The sequence below is a fragment of the Sinocyclocheilus anshuiensis genome, unplaced genomic scaffold, assembly GCF_001515605.1.
Source record: "Sinocyclocheilus anshuiensis isolate Anshui unplaced genomic scaffold, SAMN03320099.WGS_v1.1 scaffold446, whole genome shotgun sequence".
In the NCBI taxonomy this organism is placed as follows: Eukaryota; Metazoa; Chordata; class Actinopteri; order Cypriniformes; family Cyprinidae; genus Sinocyclocheilus; species Sinocyclocheilus anshuiensis.
In genome coordinates this window covers 2205526-2221285 of record NW_015544247.1, presented here as the reverse complement: position 1 = coordinate 2221285, position 15760 = coordinate 2205526, and the positions used below count along the sequence as shown (strand labels likewise).

Here is a 15760-nt window from a genome sequence, read left to right as displayed (position 1 = left end):
ACCTCTATGTGGATTTTAGAAATTGCGCAAAGCTTAGCGTGTGCACTTACCATAGCAAGCATTTAAGAGCTTCCCAAGCATCTGTTCACAGATATCCGGAAGTACTGAGCCAAACGGGAGAGGCAAGCTCAAATACAACCCTCTAAGGCGAGGGGAGCACTGCCTGAGACAGCATTACACAAGAAGGTTCTCGCAAATGCCACCTATACTTCCCGCTCGATGCCTCAGCAAGAGGGGATATCCTGATGACCAGGAAGCCCCTCAGGGTGACCTAGATATGGCGTACCAGACAGGGCAGCCTGAAAGCATAAGCCCAGCCCGGACGTCCAGGAAATTTTGCAGTGCCGTGCCAGGACAGAAACACACAGGTCCCAGAAAACACTACAAAGAAAGCTTGCATATGGAATACACACAACCACCAGCGTATTAAATATACAGCTGGGTTGTTCGGGCTCAGACCCGGACCTTCGTGGAATGAAGGATTTGAAGCCGTCTCGACGGAGGTACCGAAAAGTTTGGAAGGCAAAACCGGAGCATCAAGAAGAAAGCCCCTCTCTTTCTTCCCGATATCTGCCAGGTTCACCCACAGATGTCTCTCCGTTACCACCATGGCCGCCATAGATCTGCCCATAGCAGAGGTGGCCTGCTTAGTAGCACGGAGAGCAAGATCTGTGGTGCGGCGCAACTCAGCTACCTCACCAGTAGAAAGGCCCTCGCCTTTATCCAGGTCTTTCAGTAGATCAGCCTGATACACCTGAAGCACCGCCATTGTGTGCAACGAAGCGACAGCCTGACCTGCTGCTGCGTATGCCCTGCCGTTTAAGCGAGATGTATCCTGAAGGGGCTTAGACGGCAAGGAGGGAGTCTTAAGAGAGGATGTCTCACCCATAGAGAGATAGCTAGCCAGCGTCTCTTCTACAGGGGGCATCTTCTCATAGCCGCTTTCGCGCATCCCCTCAATGTTGGCATAACTCGTATGCTGGAACCGATGGATGCGTGAGGAAAACGGCGTCTTCCATTCCTTCTCGATCTCCGTATGGAGATCAGGAAGGAAAGGAAGGCTCACCTGAGCTGGAGGGTTATGGCCAGAAAGATAACGTTCCTCGAGACGACCTCGCGACGTCACTTCCTTAGATCGCTTCCACGGCAAGTCAAGCCTCGCCGTGGCACGATCCATAACCTCTACTAACCTCGGTCAGGTGGAGAGATGGTGGTTACAGGGGAATTAGGAAGGGGAAGATAAGGGCAGATGTTAAACCCCCCGAGGGAAATGAGTAGATACTCAAGTATCACTCTGATCCGGACGAAAGCGCAGACGCTTTGTCTGGATCACATCCCTTAGGTCTTGCCTACCTCCCTTTGACCCGCGATTCCTCCTACTCCTACCCACAGGCCGGGGAGGAGCGCGAGCCGCGACACTAGCCTTCTGTGCCCATCTCTGATCTTCAGACCGAGACGGGCCAGGACCCCTGGGTTGTTCGGGCTCAGACCCGGACCTTCGTGGAATGAAGGATTTGAAGCCGTCTCGACGGAGGTACCGAAAAGTTTGGAAGGCAAAACCGGAGCATCAAGAAGAAAGCCCCTCTCTTTCTTCCCGATATCTGCCAGGTTCACCCACAGATGTCTCTCCGTTACCACCATAGCTGCCATGGACCTGCCCATAGCAGAGGCGGCCTGCTTAGTAGCACAGAGAGCGAGATCTGTGGTGTGGCGCAACTCAGCTACCTCATCGGGAGAAAGGCCCTCGCCTTTATCCCGGTCTTTCAGTAGATCAGCAGATAAATCAAATAAAGAGTTTTATACATTTAATTTGAATACATGTGTGTTTTTATGTAGATGTGAATTTAATGTTCATTGCTAACAAATCAAATAAAGGGTTTTAATCATTTAAGTTTAATACATTTGCACTTTTATTTTATTTAATTTTGATTTAATTTAATGTTTATTGCTAATAAATAAAAAAGAGTATTAAACATTGTGGTGGTAGTACATAGTAGTAGCTGTATATTCTACTACGTTTTATATTCACTATATGAATATAAAACTAAGTATAAAACTAAATAAATATAAAAACTAAAACTAAGTTCCATTACATCTGTAGATCATCTCCTAAAATGCTACACCAGAGCATCCAATGTATTCAATGTACTTCTCTAGAACTGTTATACTTGTATTCATAACAGAATATCATATTAACATAAATGACGGCATTCAAGAGTATAGCAATTTCATATTCCTGTGATTGCAATCCAGTGATAGCTCTCTGCATGCTACTGGCTATATTTAGTCAAATGAAGCACAAACATCTAAACCGGTTCAGACAAATAGACAGTGATTCTGCTGGCATAAAGAATAACACAATTTAGCGAGCACATAATATTGCTACACAGGTGTATGCAAAGAGAGCATTATTTTAGTAACACAAGGCAAAGGTTGAGGGATCACAGGAAAAGTACATCTCTCTTTTTTGTGCCGTTGTCAGAGCCAGAATGTTCCACATGTCATGAGTGCTAACCAGGGCAACCATTCTAGCAATTACCGAACGCAGTGTACCTCAGCAGATATTCATCTCAGGCATTTGTGCCTGGGATGAGCAAGAATCCATCTGTGCTCAGAAAGTAATGAGGAAGTTTGAAAGACTAAGCCAGGAGGATAACCGACATACACGGACAGAGGTGTTCTTATCTCAGCAGTCGGACAGTGTTCAGGGCTTTTCTCTGGTACATTACTTTGCCCTTTAAATTGGCTGGCTTTTGCTTTCAAGCTTGGGAAGCATGAAGATGTGTGCTGTTTTAGACAGAACAACGGTGCCCTTGGCTGAAAGAGTCTGTTCTAGAGCAAAGTGTTCAAGCTCGGGTAACAGAATGCATGCAGCTGGATTGTTTCCAGCAAACAAGTTCAGATTTCAAGCTATGGTATACTCATGAGGAGTCTTGCATACGTCGTGTTACATTTCTCAGTGCACAATGACTCTTGGCTGCAATAAAAGCAGAGCTACAGGATTTATTGTTTGGTACAGGACGCCGGTACTCACCTCATCACTTTCTGTTGCTTTGACAAAGAATGCCTCTCCATTTTCACCTAGTTTCATGTGTAAGCTGACCGGCTCCCCATTTATCTCAATGTCAACCTGAGGAGAAAGGGAACATGGAATGCTGTCATTATAATAAAGGCAATTTACAACAGTAAGCCATGTGCAACACAAGGCCAATGACAATGAATTTTATCCCATCTTCAAACAACAACTTCAAAGAGTATATTTATGTCCATGGCTTTGATATAATAATATATTTTACCTGATATGTCTCCAGACATTCTGGACATTGGACATAATAAAAATGAAAATTCTGAATCATTTACTCATATTTACATGGTTCCAAACCATAGTTCAATTCATTCAATTCAGTTCACATTTATTTGTATAGCGCTTTTCACGATACATGTTGTTTCAAAGCAGCTTTACAGAAAATTAATGTTTCTGCATTACAATTAAGAGTGATCTGTTATCAGAGGTGACTGTGTCAAAGCAATGTCCATATGGCAGAAATGTAGATTAAACAAATCATGAGAATTTTGTTCATCCTCGGAACACAAATTATATTTTATATTTTTTAAATATTATCTTATCCTTTTTGTCCCTTCATTTAAAGTCCACACAATCAAAAATTGACACATCAAAAAGTACAAAAATACATTGTAAAAGTAATCCATTTGAACTGAGCAGTTTAATCCAAGTCTTCTGAAGAGACTGTATCACTTTATATGATGAACACACATTTACATATAACCACTGATCAATGCACATACATAGTGGACTTCAAACATGGTAAACGGAAGCCTAAACGAACGCTGGACTTTTTCTTTCTTGTTTGATTTGGTTTCATGTGATTCAGGTGTGTCTTGTCAATTGTCCTCATTACCCCATGTATTTAAGTCCCAGTCTGTGCGTTCTGTCTTTGTCGGGTCTAACAGTGTGATGTACGTGTGTTTTCTCCTGTTCCTGGTTTGGATTGCCCCTCGTGTGGATTCATTAAAGACTGTTTATTATAATCTATGTCTCCGTCATTCACTCCGACACAATGCGTGACAGTCTAAGTGTAAGCATCTGTTTGTGATGTTAAAGCATTAAAAACCCCAGAGTATTTGAAATGTCAGCAGGAGACTTGAACAGACTTATTCTACAAGTTTCTACGACTGTACCACCTGTCCTTTGGTTGCACGTGACGAGAATACTTTTTTATATTTGGTTACACTTTATTTTATGTGTCCTTGTTACAGTGTAATTATACATTTAAGTACTGAGTAATATTTATTAACTACATGTACTTAGTATGGTTAGGGTGAGGGTTAGAGTTTGGCTTAGGTTTACTTGCATGCAATTATTCATAATTAATTGTTATTATAATAGTAAGTACATGTAACGTGTAACAAGGACACCTTAAAATAAAGTGTTACCTTATATTTCTTGGGTCAAGAAAAATTCAGAGTTTGTGATATAATTTCCCCCTCCTCTAGCGCAAATCACTTGCTGTGGATGGATGGTCCACAGCAGGTGGATGCAGGTTAAGGTGTTTATATGCTGGACGAAATGGGTAAATATCTAGCTGTGTCGAGTTTATGACCTTATGCCACCAGTTTACCATATTTACATGACCACATGCTTTGCCACAAGGATAACTGGTTTAAGCATGTGAACACACTCATTGGTTCTTGCAGAAGCTTGAATATGCTTGTGTGATACATTACCTCAAAAGTAAATAATGAAATAATATAATTTTTAAGGGGTGAAAAAAACCTTTTAACACACCAGATGAATCAGTGAAATGGTAAGCTACAAAAATATGGTAAATCTCATATGCTGCCACCCTAAAGCATGTCTGTGCTAGTGCTTACCACTTTCTCCCGGGAGTGCAGAACTCCCATCTTGCCGAAACGGACATGAAAAGGTGAGCACTGCAGAGTGCCGTCAGGCTGACGCACCACAATTACATCGATACAGCCGGACAGGGTGGCAGGGTTAAGTCCTCTGTACAGCTCCTTCACCTGCACAAAAACCTGACCGGCTAGCTGGCCCACGTAGTTCATGGTCTGACTCTGAAATAGAGAGAAGTCAAGCTTTTAAAGGCAAACATGAAACTACTCAAATCAATACCTTAAAATAATCCTAAAAATTTCCCTTATTGTTTTATTATGTTCCAATTATTATGTTCTGTGTTGCTCTTTTACATGTAACAAACAATTTTCTATTAATAAACAAGTACTTGATCTTTTTATCGTTAAATCAAGCTATATAATTCTCTGTGAACTTCAGCACTACAATTAATAACTGTTTGTGTGAAAGTGCAGAGGCAAGTGTGTAAAGGCAAATGTGATGTTGATGAGCCATCTGTGTTTGTTTAGTGAGTATGATAACACTCAACATCTCTATAATAAACAGTTCTTTAGGATTGTGCAAAATTTTGCAGGCCTAATGGAGAAGAAAAAACCTGTAGAGCGAACTAGGTCTAATAAAAACATGCTGTCTTGCTCAATTCAAGCCCAGATCTCTTTGGCAATTTAGGTGAAAGGTAAAATATCATAGAACCCCTTAAGACTGCAAGCAGTAGATACAATGACATTGCTCAAAAAAGGATTACAAGTGGTGTTCCTCAAGCATTGCCAAGGGTTTAATAATGCCTGGTTCTGGCATGCTCTACCGACCCAGAAAACTACTGCCTCTCGTGCACAGCACGTAATGTTTAAAGTAATTAGCTAATTGCAAGTGTCTGCAATTTAAAAAAAATAGTGTGCACTATTACAATATGCAAGCTAGGGCTTGCGTATTTCTGACAAGGCAGAGCAAGTTGGCATTAATGGGAAGGAAATAAAGAAAAATCATTTTGTATGCATGAAGAGTTCCCAAACTTTTTGAACAATTAATTTAATGACCAATGACCTTTCCAGCTGTTCATGATTACTAAAAGGATTTATTTCGAATTAGATTTCTGGCCGGATTTGCATTTGTTTGTCAGGTGCCAATTTTCTGACTTAACAGAATTAAACATTTATATTTAGTTCCGTACAAATGACCCTCAACGGACAGACTGAAGCTGCCTGTGGTCAAACATTTCAAGCTAAAGATATATATTCTGTATATTAATTACAGACTTTGCCTGGAAATCACAGTTTTAAAATTCACACATCTTTTTAGGTTCCCTCTCATAGGCTCACTTCGATGCTGCGATGACATCATCGCTTTGGGAACACCTTCGGTGTGACGAATGTCTGAAGCCCTTATACCATCACGCCAATTCATTGGCCAAATAGCGCTTAGCACCGCCCCCACAGCACACGTAGGTGAGCTATATAGCGTGCTGCGTGCTATTTTCATCAGATTTCATTTCCTTCAGGAAGCGAATCATCTGTCGCCCGTAGGAAAGCAAAAAAAAAAAAAGGATCGTGTTCTTAGCTATTTCTCTAAAAGAGCAGTTTACTCCTCTTCAGCGGACACGTTGAGCTACAGGAGATGCATCGAGCCGTGTGACAGGTTCATCGCAGGAGGAGACACTCATGACAGGTGCGTGCAATGTTTGGGCCTACAGCATGCCCAAGCTGCGCTTAGCGGCCTTTCTGATTGTCGACACTGTGATAGCCTACGGCCAAAAGCACTGCGCTCGAGGTTCGCGGCGTTCTCAAATAAAGTAGGCCTCGCGTCTAACCCCCGCTATCCCGTTTCTGCGGTTGCCGAGGCGCCGCACGAGACGGTCGCTTGGGGTGACGCATGCGAACCGAGGCGTTTAGAGGGCGAGTCAACGGAGTTTTCTCCTTTTCTCTCGCTCTCTCCGGGCCATGTGCAAGCGCTCGAAGAGCGCTACGGGGATCCCGTGGTCTTCGTCAATGACAATTTGCGGCCTACCCCGGAAGCTCGCGATGCGATGTCTTTCGGTTGTATGCCGTATGATGAAGACGTGCTGTCCACAGCAGCCTTCAGCGGACACGATGAGCTACAGGAGATGCATCGAGCCGTGTGACAGGTTCATCGCAGGAGGAGACACTCATGACAGGTGCGTGCAATGTTTGGGCCTACAGCATGCCCAAGCTGCGCTTAGCGGCCTTTCTGATTGTCGACACTGTGATAGCCTACGGCCAAAAGCACTGCGCTCGAGGTTCGCGGCGTTCTCAAATAAAGTAGGCCTCGCGTCTAACCCCCGCCAAGCCGTGTAGGGTTACTTCCGCTTTGATCAGGAAATCTTACATGGCCGCTGGGCAGGCCGCGGCTACACTCCATTCTATGGGTGTACTCCAGGCTTATCAGGCAGACGTGCTCAAGGAGCTGGACGAGGGAGAAGGCTTGACACCAGAGGCCGTTAAAGAGCTCAGACGAGCTACTGACTTGGTGCTTAGGGCTACCAAGCACACAGCTCAGGCAGTGGGCAGGTCCATGGCAGGGTTAGTGTCAGCTGAGCGCCATCTTTGGCTTACTCTCACTGACATTAAAGAGAAGGACAATAACCTTGGTTCCCTGAGTAGGGGAACGAGATGCTGCGATGCTCGGCCGTTCCGTACCTTGATAGCGCTTCCTTTGTAAATCAGTGAAATCTGATGAAAATAGCGCGCAGCACGCTATATAGCTCACCTACGTGTGCTGTGGGGGCGGTGCTAAGCGCTATTTGGCCAATGAATTGGCGTGATGGTATAAGGGCTTCAGACATTCGTCACACCGAAGGTGTTCCCAAAGCGATGACGTCATCGCAGCATCTCGTTCCCCTACTCAGGGAACCAAGGTTACATACGTAACCGAGATGTTTTCCCTGACTGAAAAGTCTGGCTTTTAGAAAAACCTGAAAATCTTATTAGCCCAAATAATTCGCCCCTAGAATCAACCCCGAGATTGTGTAAAAACCTTCAAGTAAGTCTTCATTGTTCATACACAACAGACTAGTCCTGCACATTTACACAAATGCACATAGTCAAATGGGACTGGCATGGCTCCAATAGTTCTGCTATTAGATACTGGTGCCAATAATAGCACAAGCATCCAAATGTACAGTTCATCTATGATGCTTGATTTGACACTAGAGCTACAGGATAACTACTGCATAACTGCCTAATCACAAACACTTTAAGACTAATTTCAACTAATTAAAACAGAATATCATCCAAAGGACAAGGAGGTCACTGTTAAGGTCATTAAAAAGGAAACAAAAGGAATAATAATGCATATACATGCATTATTACATATTAAGAATGTATATTTTGCAATCACTAGCCTACTGAATCATGGATAATAGATAAACTAATAGAGAAATGACATGCAAGTACTCGGCTGTACATATATTTCAGATGGCACTTGGGAGTTTTTTTTTACTATATATATATAGAGAGAGATAGAGAGACTTTTTGTAGTTAACGTTAATCGAAATTAAATCCACGTCTACAACATAAAATGTGTATAATCGTACTGATAATTGCACGACAGATCATTACAGTCACAGACCCAATGAATGTAAACAATCATCAGCTGTGCTATAAAAACAGAAGCCCTTCACTGTGTTAACCCAAACAAGTGCATGCATTTACGTTTGCAAATGATTATAAACAGGATGGAAATGAGAGACCAGGGAGGGATGAAATTCCCTGCAATACATACGTGGGATGCGGCAGAGGCGTTAGGATGTCACAGCCATTCAAAAGTACTTAGTGGATCCTCGGACGCGGCTGAATCCGGTGTTGATGTGGTTAATGTATTTTGTCTCTACCGTTTGACACACTGTCTGTTCACTGACTGTCTGTGTTGGTGTTGTATTTAAAGCAGGGTGGAAACCGTTTGCAGTGAGTAGCAGTCCCTGCCTCTGCAGCTGACATCACAGTTAACCCTTTGCACCCATCTACATTGCTAGCTACGCAACGCGGCAAACAGCTATAAGCTCCCATTGACAGTCTATGAAGCTGCCTACTGTATCCGCGCGACGCGTCTTTCAAGGTTGGGGTTGGAGTCACGACGTCGCCACACTAGTGGACCAATCAAACACTTTGTTGATGTGACGCGACGCGACAAGAACGCTAGCGTTGGCTATTCGACACCGCAAACAAGCGTCAACATTACTTGTACACTACAAGGCATTATAGTTATTTTAAGCATCTTTAACATTCAGTTTTAAACATTTTTTTTAACGCAATTAACGTTTATTCGAGAGTATTTTTGTTGTGGTTGCGTTTTAAATTGCCAGTTTTTAAATCAGTCAATGCATCGACTGAAATTCACATTTATCTGCCTAATTTGTATTTAATTATAATTGCTTGCTGAATATGGCATTGCGGTGGTGAAATATGCTGACCATGCATTACATTTTATGCACGCGTTTAATGGATTTTATGCGCAAAATTTTGCTCACGTGGCAGCCAGGAAAGCAGCAGCAGCTGAACTGGCATTCGACTGTTTACAAAAGCACAAGTGTGTGTGTCTGTGGCTGCATGTAATCATAGAAGAGATATGTGGGTGCTTGAGTGGTGGTTTACTGATTATTATTCCACCAGTATTGCAAGCTGTCAACATTGAAAGGTTTTTAATTGCATGTATTTTATGGCTCATACAGCTTGTTCATAATTGCATATGGGGGAAAAAGAAAAACTGCACAGATGTACAGCAAGTGTATCCAGGGCCGTTTCTCGGCATAGGCGAGCTAGGCGGTCGCCTAGGGCGCCACCAGCTGAAGGGGCGCTAATGAGCTTATGTACTGGCACTACATTTTAGCAGGGTTGTGATAAAGGGTGGCATGGTCACCCTGTAATATGACTGCCGCCCCCACTGGATCCCCCAACATTATTGGGCTAATCCAACAGTGCAGGTTTGTGAAGATTAATTTTACAGCTGGTATTTTATGTGTCTCAAATGAAATATAATGGTATGCTTTTGTGATGTACTGTCAACCCTAACCTATATATGTGACCCTGGACCACAAAACCAGTCTTAAGTCGCACGGTTATATTTGTAGCAATAGCCAAAAATACATTGTATGGGTTCAAATTATCAATTTTTCATATGCATTGCTAAGAACTTAATTTGGACAACTTTAAAGGCAATTTTCTCAATATTTTGATTTTTTTGCACCCTCAGATTCCAGATTTTCAAATAGTTGTATCTCGGCCAAATATTGCCCTATCCTAACAAACCATACATCAATGGAAAGCTTATTTATTCAGCTTTCAGGTGATGCCCAAATATCTATTTAAAAATGAAAAATTTACATTTATGACTGATTTTGTGGTCCAGGGTCACATATATTGTTAAGAAATAGTGTTGATGTTGGTTTAGATGCTGTACATTCCACTAAACTATTCTGACATAGCAGTTGTTGTAGTGTAATGTACTGTGGTAACCCGGGTGTCCTTTGAGAGGAATTTCAGACCTTGTGTTTTTGTTTGAGTGGTTCAGAGGACAGTGTCACTCAGTGTGTATGTGTGTGTGTGTTTAAACTGCTGGAACTGCTGGCTTTCTCTGAAAATGGTGACTAAAGAAAACAAAGCTATGTGTATATGCATGAGTGTGTGTTTCTCTGAAGTGCTATTCAGGCAATAAACAACCTAAGAGAATTTGGTCATGTTAAAGGGGTCATATGATGCTTTTTTAAAGATCATTATTTTTGAGACTTTAGTCTTTGCAACTTCAGGGATCTTATCTATTCACGAACAGCTTGTAACACTCTAAAGAGAAAGGAAAACTTGAAATCGCATCATATGACCCCTTTAAAGCAAGGACTGCAGCACTCCGATTGCACAGCGTACTCAGCATGCACTCTATTTCATCACGATCTGTTGATTTCTCCACAGGATGCACCAGAACACTAGTACATTCCAGATGCACGTGTGGGGTTTGTAGGAAAAAGAGAATATGATTTTGCTTTCACACCTGGCTCGTTGTTTCGGAACCTGGCGCGTTTCCCCCCTTAGCTCGGTTCATTTGGGTATATGTGAACACCGCAATCGCGCCTTGATCCGCGCCAAAACAATCGGTCCGAGCTCGCCTGAACGAGGTGGTCTCGGCTCAACTGAAAACGAACTCTGGAGCGGTTCGGTTGTAGTGAGAAAGCAATCCGATCTAACGGACCAACGAACCAGGCTATATCACAATGTATAATGGGTAATTACGTAAGTTCCGTGAAATGCATTAGCTTTGTTGTTTTGCTAATACTTCAAAATGAACATGTGAATGTCTGTGGGTGTGCACGTCTTCGCCATTCAAAATAAAAAAGCGCATTTTTTCATTTGATAATGTCTTATTGCTCTTCTTCCTAGTAGGTGCATTTTAAAAATGTTTTACTGATGAATCCTGGACTCCTGCTCAAAATGATATATTGATATAAGGACAGCTGCAAAAAAAAAAAAAGAAGAAGCTGTTGTCGTTCCATCCTGACGGATGACATGCGTCACAGCTAAGTGGAATCCCGGAAAATAAACCGTGGAACTTTGACCAATGAGACAACAGTTTACCCGCGAGTGACTTGGGTGAATTTGGTCCGTTTGGAAACTTTGCCGTGTGAAAGCGAACCGCACCAAGAATAAAAAGCAACATTGTAATAATTTTAATCCCTGTTTCGGAACAAAGCAATCGATCTACAGGTGTGAAAGCACCCTAGAGAGTCTGGGGTCTGAGGGGGTGGAGGAGACTACCAATGCTTTGTGCTAATAAACACATTAATGTTAACTAATATTACAGTCATTCTTGAGACGTGGGACAAAACAGGTCCAGCAAGGGTAACTGCTATTAGCTTTAAAAATTAAAAATATTTTCAATTTTAAATGTCATGAGGGATTAATAATAGAATGTATTTAACACAATTATCACCTTCAATTTAATTTTCTCATTATTATACCAAATCTGTGTTTCTTAATGTCCTCTCACTACATCTAAAACTGTGTCCACAGAGAAGGGTTCAATCATTCATATGCAATAAAATGGATAAAAATGTTTGTTTTTAATGATGAAAAAGAGCTTGTTTTATCAAAAGCAACACTTAATAATATCTCCTATCAAAGCAAGGTTGTTTTTTTAATGACACATGCATGTTTCATAAGATTTTAAAGTTGCGTCCCCACTTTTTGTCAACACCGTCAGACATTCAATAAAATGTAATAAAATCAGGGGCATCTGTCACTCTAAAGGATCCCCTTGCCACAGTTCACCTCTGCAGAGGACATCACTACTACATGAACTCCATTGGTTTTGTGAAAGAAATGCCAAATTTGTCAACACCGTCAGATGTCACCACCATAAGATTTTGTGTTCCAATTATATATCAAAATACTTAAATGTGACTCTTGAATAAAAGCTTTATAAACAATAACATACTCACTGTTTGTTGTGTTTGTTTGAATACAGTAATTGACTGATTCAATATATTTGATAGTTAAAATTATTACAAATTCAGGTTTTCGTCACCACCGTCAGATGTGTCAGCTCCGTCAGTTCTGTCACCTCCGTCAGTTGAATATTTTGATAATATTTCATTATGATATTTTATATTTGTTTTGGAATTGTTGGTCACATGTGAAAGTGTAATCTGTCTGCTAACACGAGAATGTGTTTTGAAATGTTAAAAAGATCTTGAATGCTGTTAAAGATAAAGCTGAAATTATATTACACAGTCCAAGGTAAAAAAGCACATTTTGTTAAAAAAGAGAAAAGTTGGGAGGTTGTATCAAAGCATAGCTCAGTAGCTTAGTACAGATAAGATACATAAATGTAGTTTCATTTATCTGAGTACAAGGTTTTATTTTTTCAATTTTGCACCCTGTTTTGTCCCACTTCTCACCGTATCTTGATTAGTTTTGCTGTCTCTTGTCAGTCATACTATAACAACACTTTGTACATAAATAGATAAAATATTCACTATATTTAGCTTAATTATTATCTTATCTACCCTAAAGCCTGCCCATATGGTTCTTTAAAGTGCAGTCTATAAGCTTATAGCACATGAATGATTGTGAAAATACATTCCCAAGAAAACCAGTGAATGCGTTCATGTGGAGTCACCTGGGTTGGGCCGTCTCCACCAATCAGAGCCAGAGGGGTCTATGACACAAGGCATGTGGGGTCATGTGTTGACTAAACTGCTGACCTCACTATTGTAGGAGGGAAGATCGACAGACTCTTCAGTGAATTGGGGCCTGTATTTCTGCATCACTTCATTGTATTCCTAACATCTCAGGGCAGTACAGCATGTACCATAGGCAGTAAAACAAGATCCTGCTCAGTTAGTATGATGGATTGGGTTGTAGACAAGTGGTGAAAGTATGTTTGAGAGCATGACATATAACAATGTACCGCAGATTGTGTGAACAAGCACAAACACACAACATATAATAATAAGGAATTATGACTGTAACCTGATTAAAAAAATAAATAAAATGAAATCAAAATGGTATGATGATTAATTAAATTCATTAATTACATTTATCAATATTTGCTGAAAAAAGCCCCAAAATTAAGATTATTTACAAGACTACCAAATCAATGAATAGACAGTATGGTTGCAGACTCTCAAAAACTCAAAAGTGTGAATTCAAACCTGAATTTCTCAGATGGTAGTAAAAATAATTAGTACATTTTTATTTATAATTTTTTTTTTAAATATATAAAAAAAAACTTTTTATATTTTTATCACATATTTTTTAACAATTAAAGACACTAAATAAACACTTTATATTATCAGCCCTAATTAAATTAAATAATACTAATAATACTTAATAATTAATAAAATAAATAATACTGATAATACTACAAAATAATACTTTTGGCTTTAAGGCCCCACAACAGTTTAAAGGCCCCCAGCCCAGTTTTTTTTTTCTAAACTTATTATATTCTATGGACATTTTTAGACGATCCCATGAATTAAGTATAAGTGGTGAAAATGCTCACAATTTTTACCTAATAAAATATTTTATAATTTGGCATAACAAGAAAAATGTATATTCATTATATTAATTTTACTTTTCCAGGTCTCCAAATCACTCTTAGGCTAGAATATATGATATATTCAATATCCAGCATTCCTGGATATATAAGAAGGCATGGGAACCTTGGTTCTTCAAAAGGGAAAGAAGTGACATTTGTAGTTTCTAGCCTATTTTTAAAACTTTATTTATTTATTTATTTTTATAATTCCTTGGTTGAGAACCACTGGACTTAAGAACCTAGCAGGAACACACTGAAAGAACATGAGTGGAGATATCAGACTATATTTGTACCCTCTTGTCTTTTCTGAACCACACCACACAGATTGCAAAAGTGGAAACCGAAGAACAGGCTTGGCTGGAATATCATGCTGATGTCTGTTTATAGTCAATCAAGCTAAAGACCCTGTTTTCAACAAACAGCAAAACAGTTTCCCTGGTCTCAGCACAAGCAGACTCTCTCTCGGGCTGCAGTGGTAGCTTTACATCAGTTATTTCAGCCTTGACGTAGCACTGGCCATACTTAACTGCAAAAGGGGGTTCAATTACATCAATCATTATAAACCTGCATCTTTATACTCAGTTGAACATAGCAACCACAACAACCTAGCATAATTAAAGCTACAGGTGATCAGCATTAGTATTTTCTTCAGAAAACATAAAAGTGTAGTTTGTATTTGTATTTAATTGCACTGTAATGAAACAGAAACAAGGGCTCTTAAAATCAACCATTCATGAATCATGAATCACAACCATTAATGGGTTCTTTGATGACCACGGCAGTGATTATACAGCAACGTACAGCTCCTGACCTTCACTGACTCCTGCTGAACACATATGACTTCTCCAGACATTGCCTGACCTTTAATTAAACATCTTATGTCACCTTTTATTAAAAAGACTCTGGTTTAATGATAACATTGTACAGACGTCCAAACACTTTCAAGAATGAATTTGCTCAGAGGTTGAACGCAAACCTGGTCAGTCTATTTGGAAATGCCCGTGTAATCTGACACAGTGATGCACTCAACGCTCTTTGGTTCTAGGTCACATAACAGGCTGTAGAAGCAGTTCATGGTGTCCCTGCCGATGGACCGTCCCCCAGTTGAGCCTAACGGACATTTGATATGCAGGTGCCAAAAGCTCCTTATTCAGTGGCGGCTGGTCGGGGGAGGCACAGCTTCTCCATAATTTTGAGGTGAAAATGGGGGGAAGACGATTTAATGTTAATAAAATTCACAATTAATTTCAGTTCATGTCTCAGAATGTGTATTTTTTGTTTGTAATTTCACAGTTGTAATACCATAACATGAAAGCGTCGCTTTTCTATCGCAAATGTGCCGAATCTGCTGATGTAATTACAACCGCAAATGATAGGGGGAGAAGGGTAGGGGGAGGCCGGGGGAGAGCTTGAGCTCTTGTGCCTCCGTTGGTAAAAAAATTAGCCAATCACCATCGAGTGTTCACTTTCAGCGCTGAGGAGTGTTGAGAAAAGAAACCTCGTAGGGGAGGCTAGCCTCCCTTCTGGTATATCAACCAATCATCAGAGAGACGTAAATTACGTGATATTAGTTTGAACGTCTGCCGCTGCACTGATAATGTAAGTACAGGTGCATCTCAATAAATTAGAATGTCATGGAAAAGTTAATTTATTTCAGTAATTCAACTCAAATTGTGAAACTCGTGTATTAAATAAATTCAATGCACACAGACTGAAGTAGTTTAAGTCTTTGGTTCTTTTAATTGTGATGATTTTGGCTCACATTTAACAAAAACCCACAATTCACTATCTCAACAAATTAGAATACTTCATAAGGCCAAAAAAAAA

At 40.5% G+C, this 15760-nt stretch overlaps 1 protein-coding gene across 2 annotated transcripts in view; it reads right to left on the bottom strand.

Annotated features, from left to right (window-relative positions):
- Positions 1 to 15760, bottom strand: part of LOC107697727 (phosphatidate phosphatase LPIN1-like) — a 28375-nt gene that overhangs the window by 11636 nt on the left and 979 nt on the right. The window contains exons 1-3 of one of the 2 annotated variants that reach the window (XM_016498553.1): positions 8630 to 8909; positions 4894 to 5094; positions 3035 to 3130 (exon numbers count right to left, since the gene is read on the bottom strand). In XM_016498553.1, coding sequence (XP_016354039.1) covers positions 3035 to 3130; positions 4894 to 5085 — 288 coding nt within the window. In that variant the 5' untranslated portion in view covers positions 5086 to 5094; positions 8630 to 8909. Of the gene's footprint in view, positions 1 to 3034; positions 3131 to 4893; positions 5095 to 8629; positions 8910 to 15760 lie in introns of those variants that run through there. The other variant, XM_016498552.1, reaches the window with a different exon arrangement.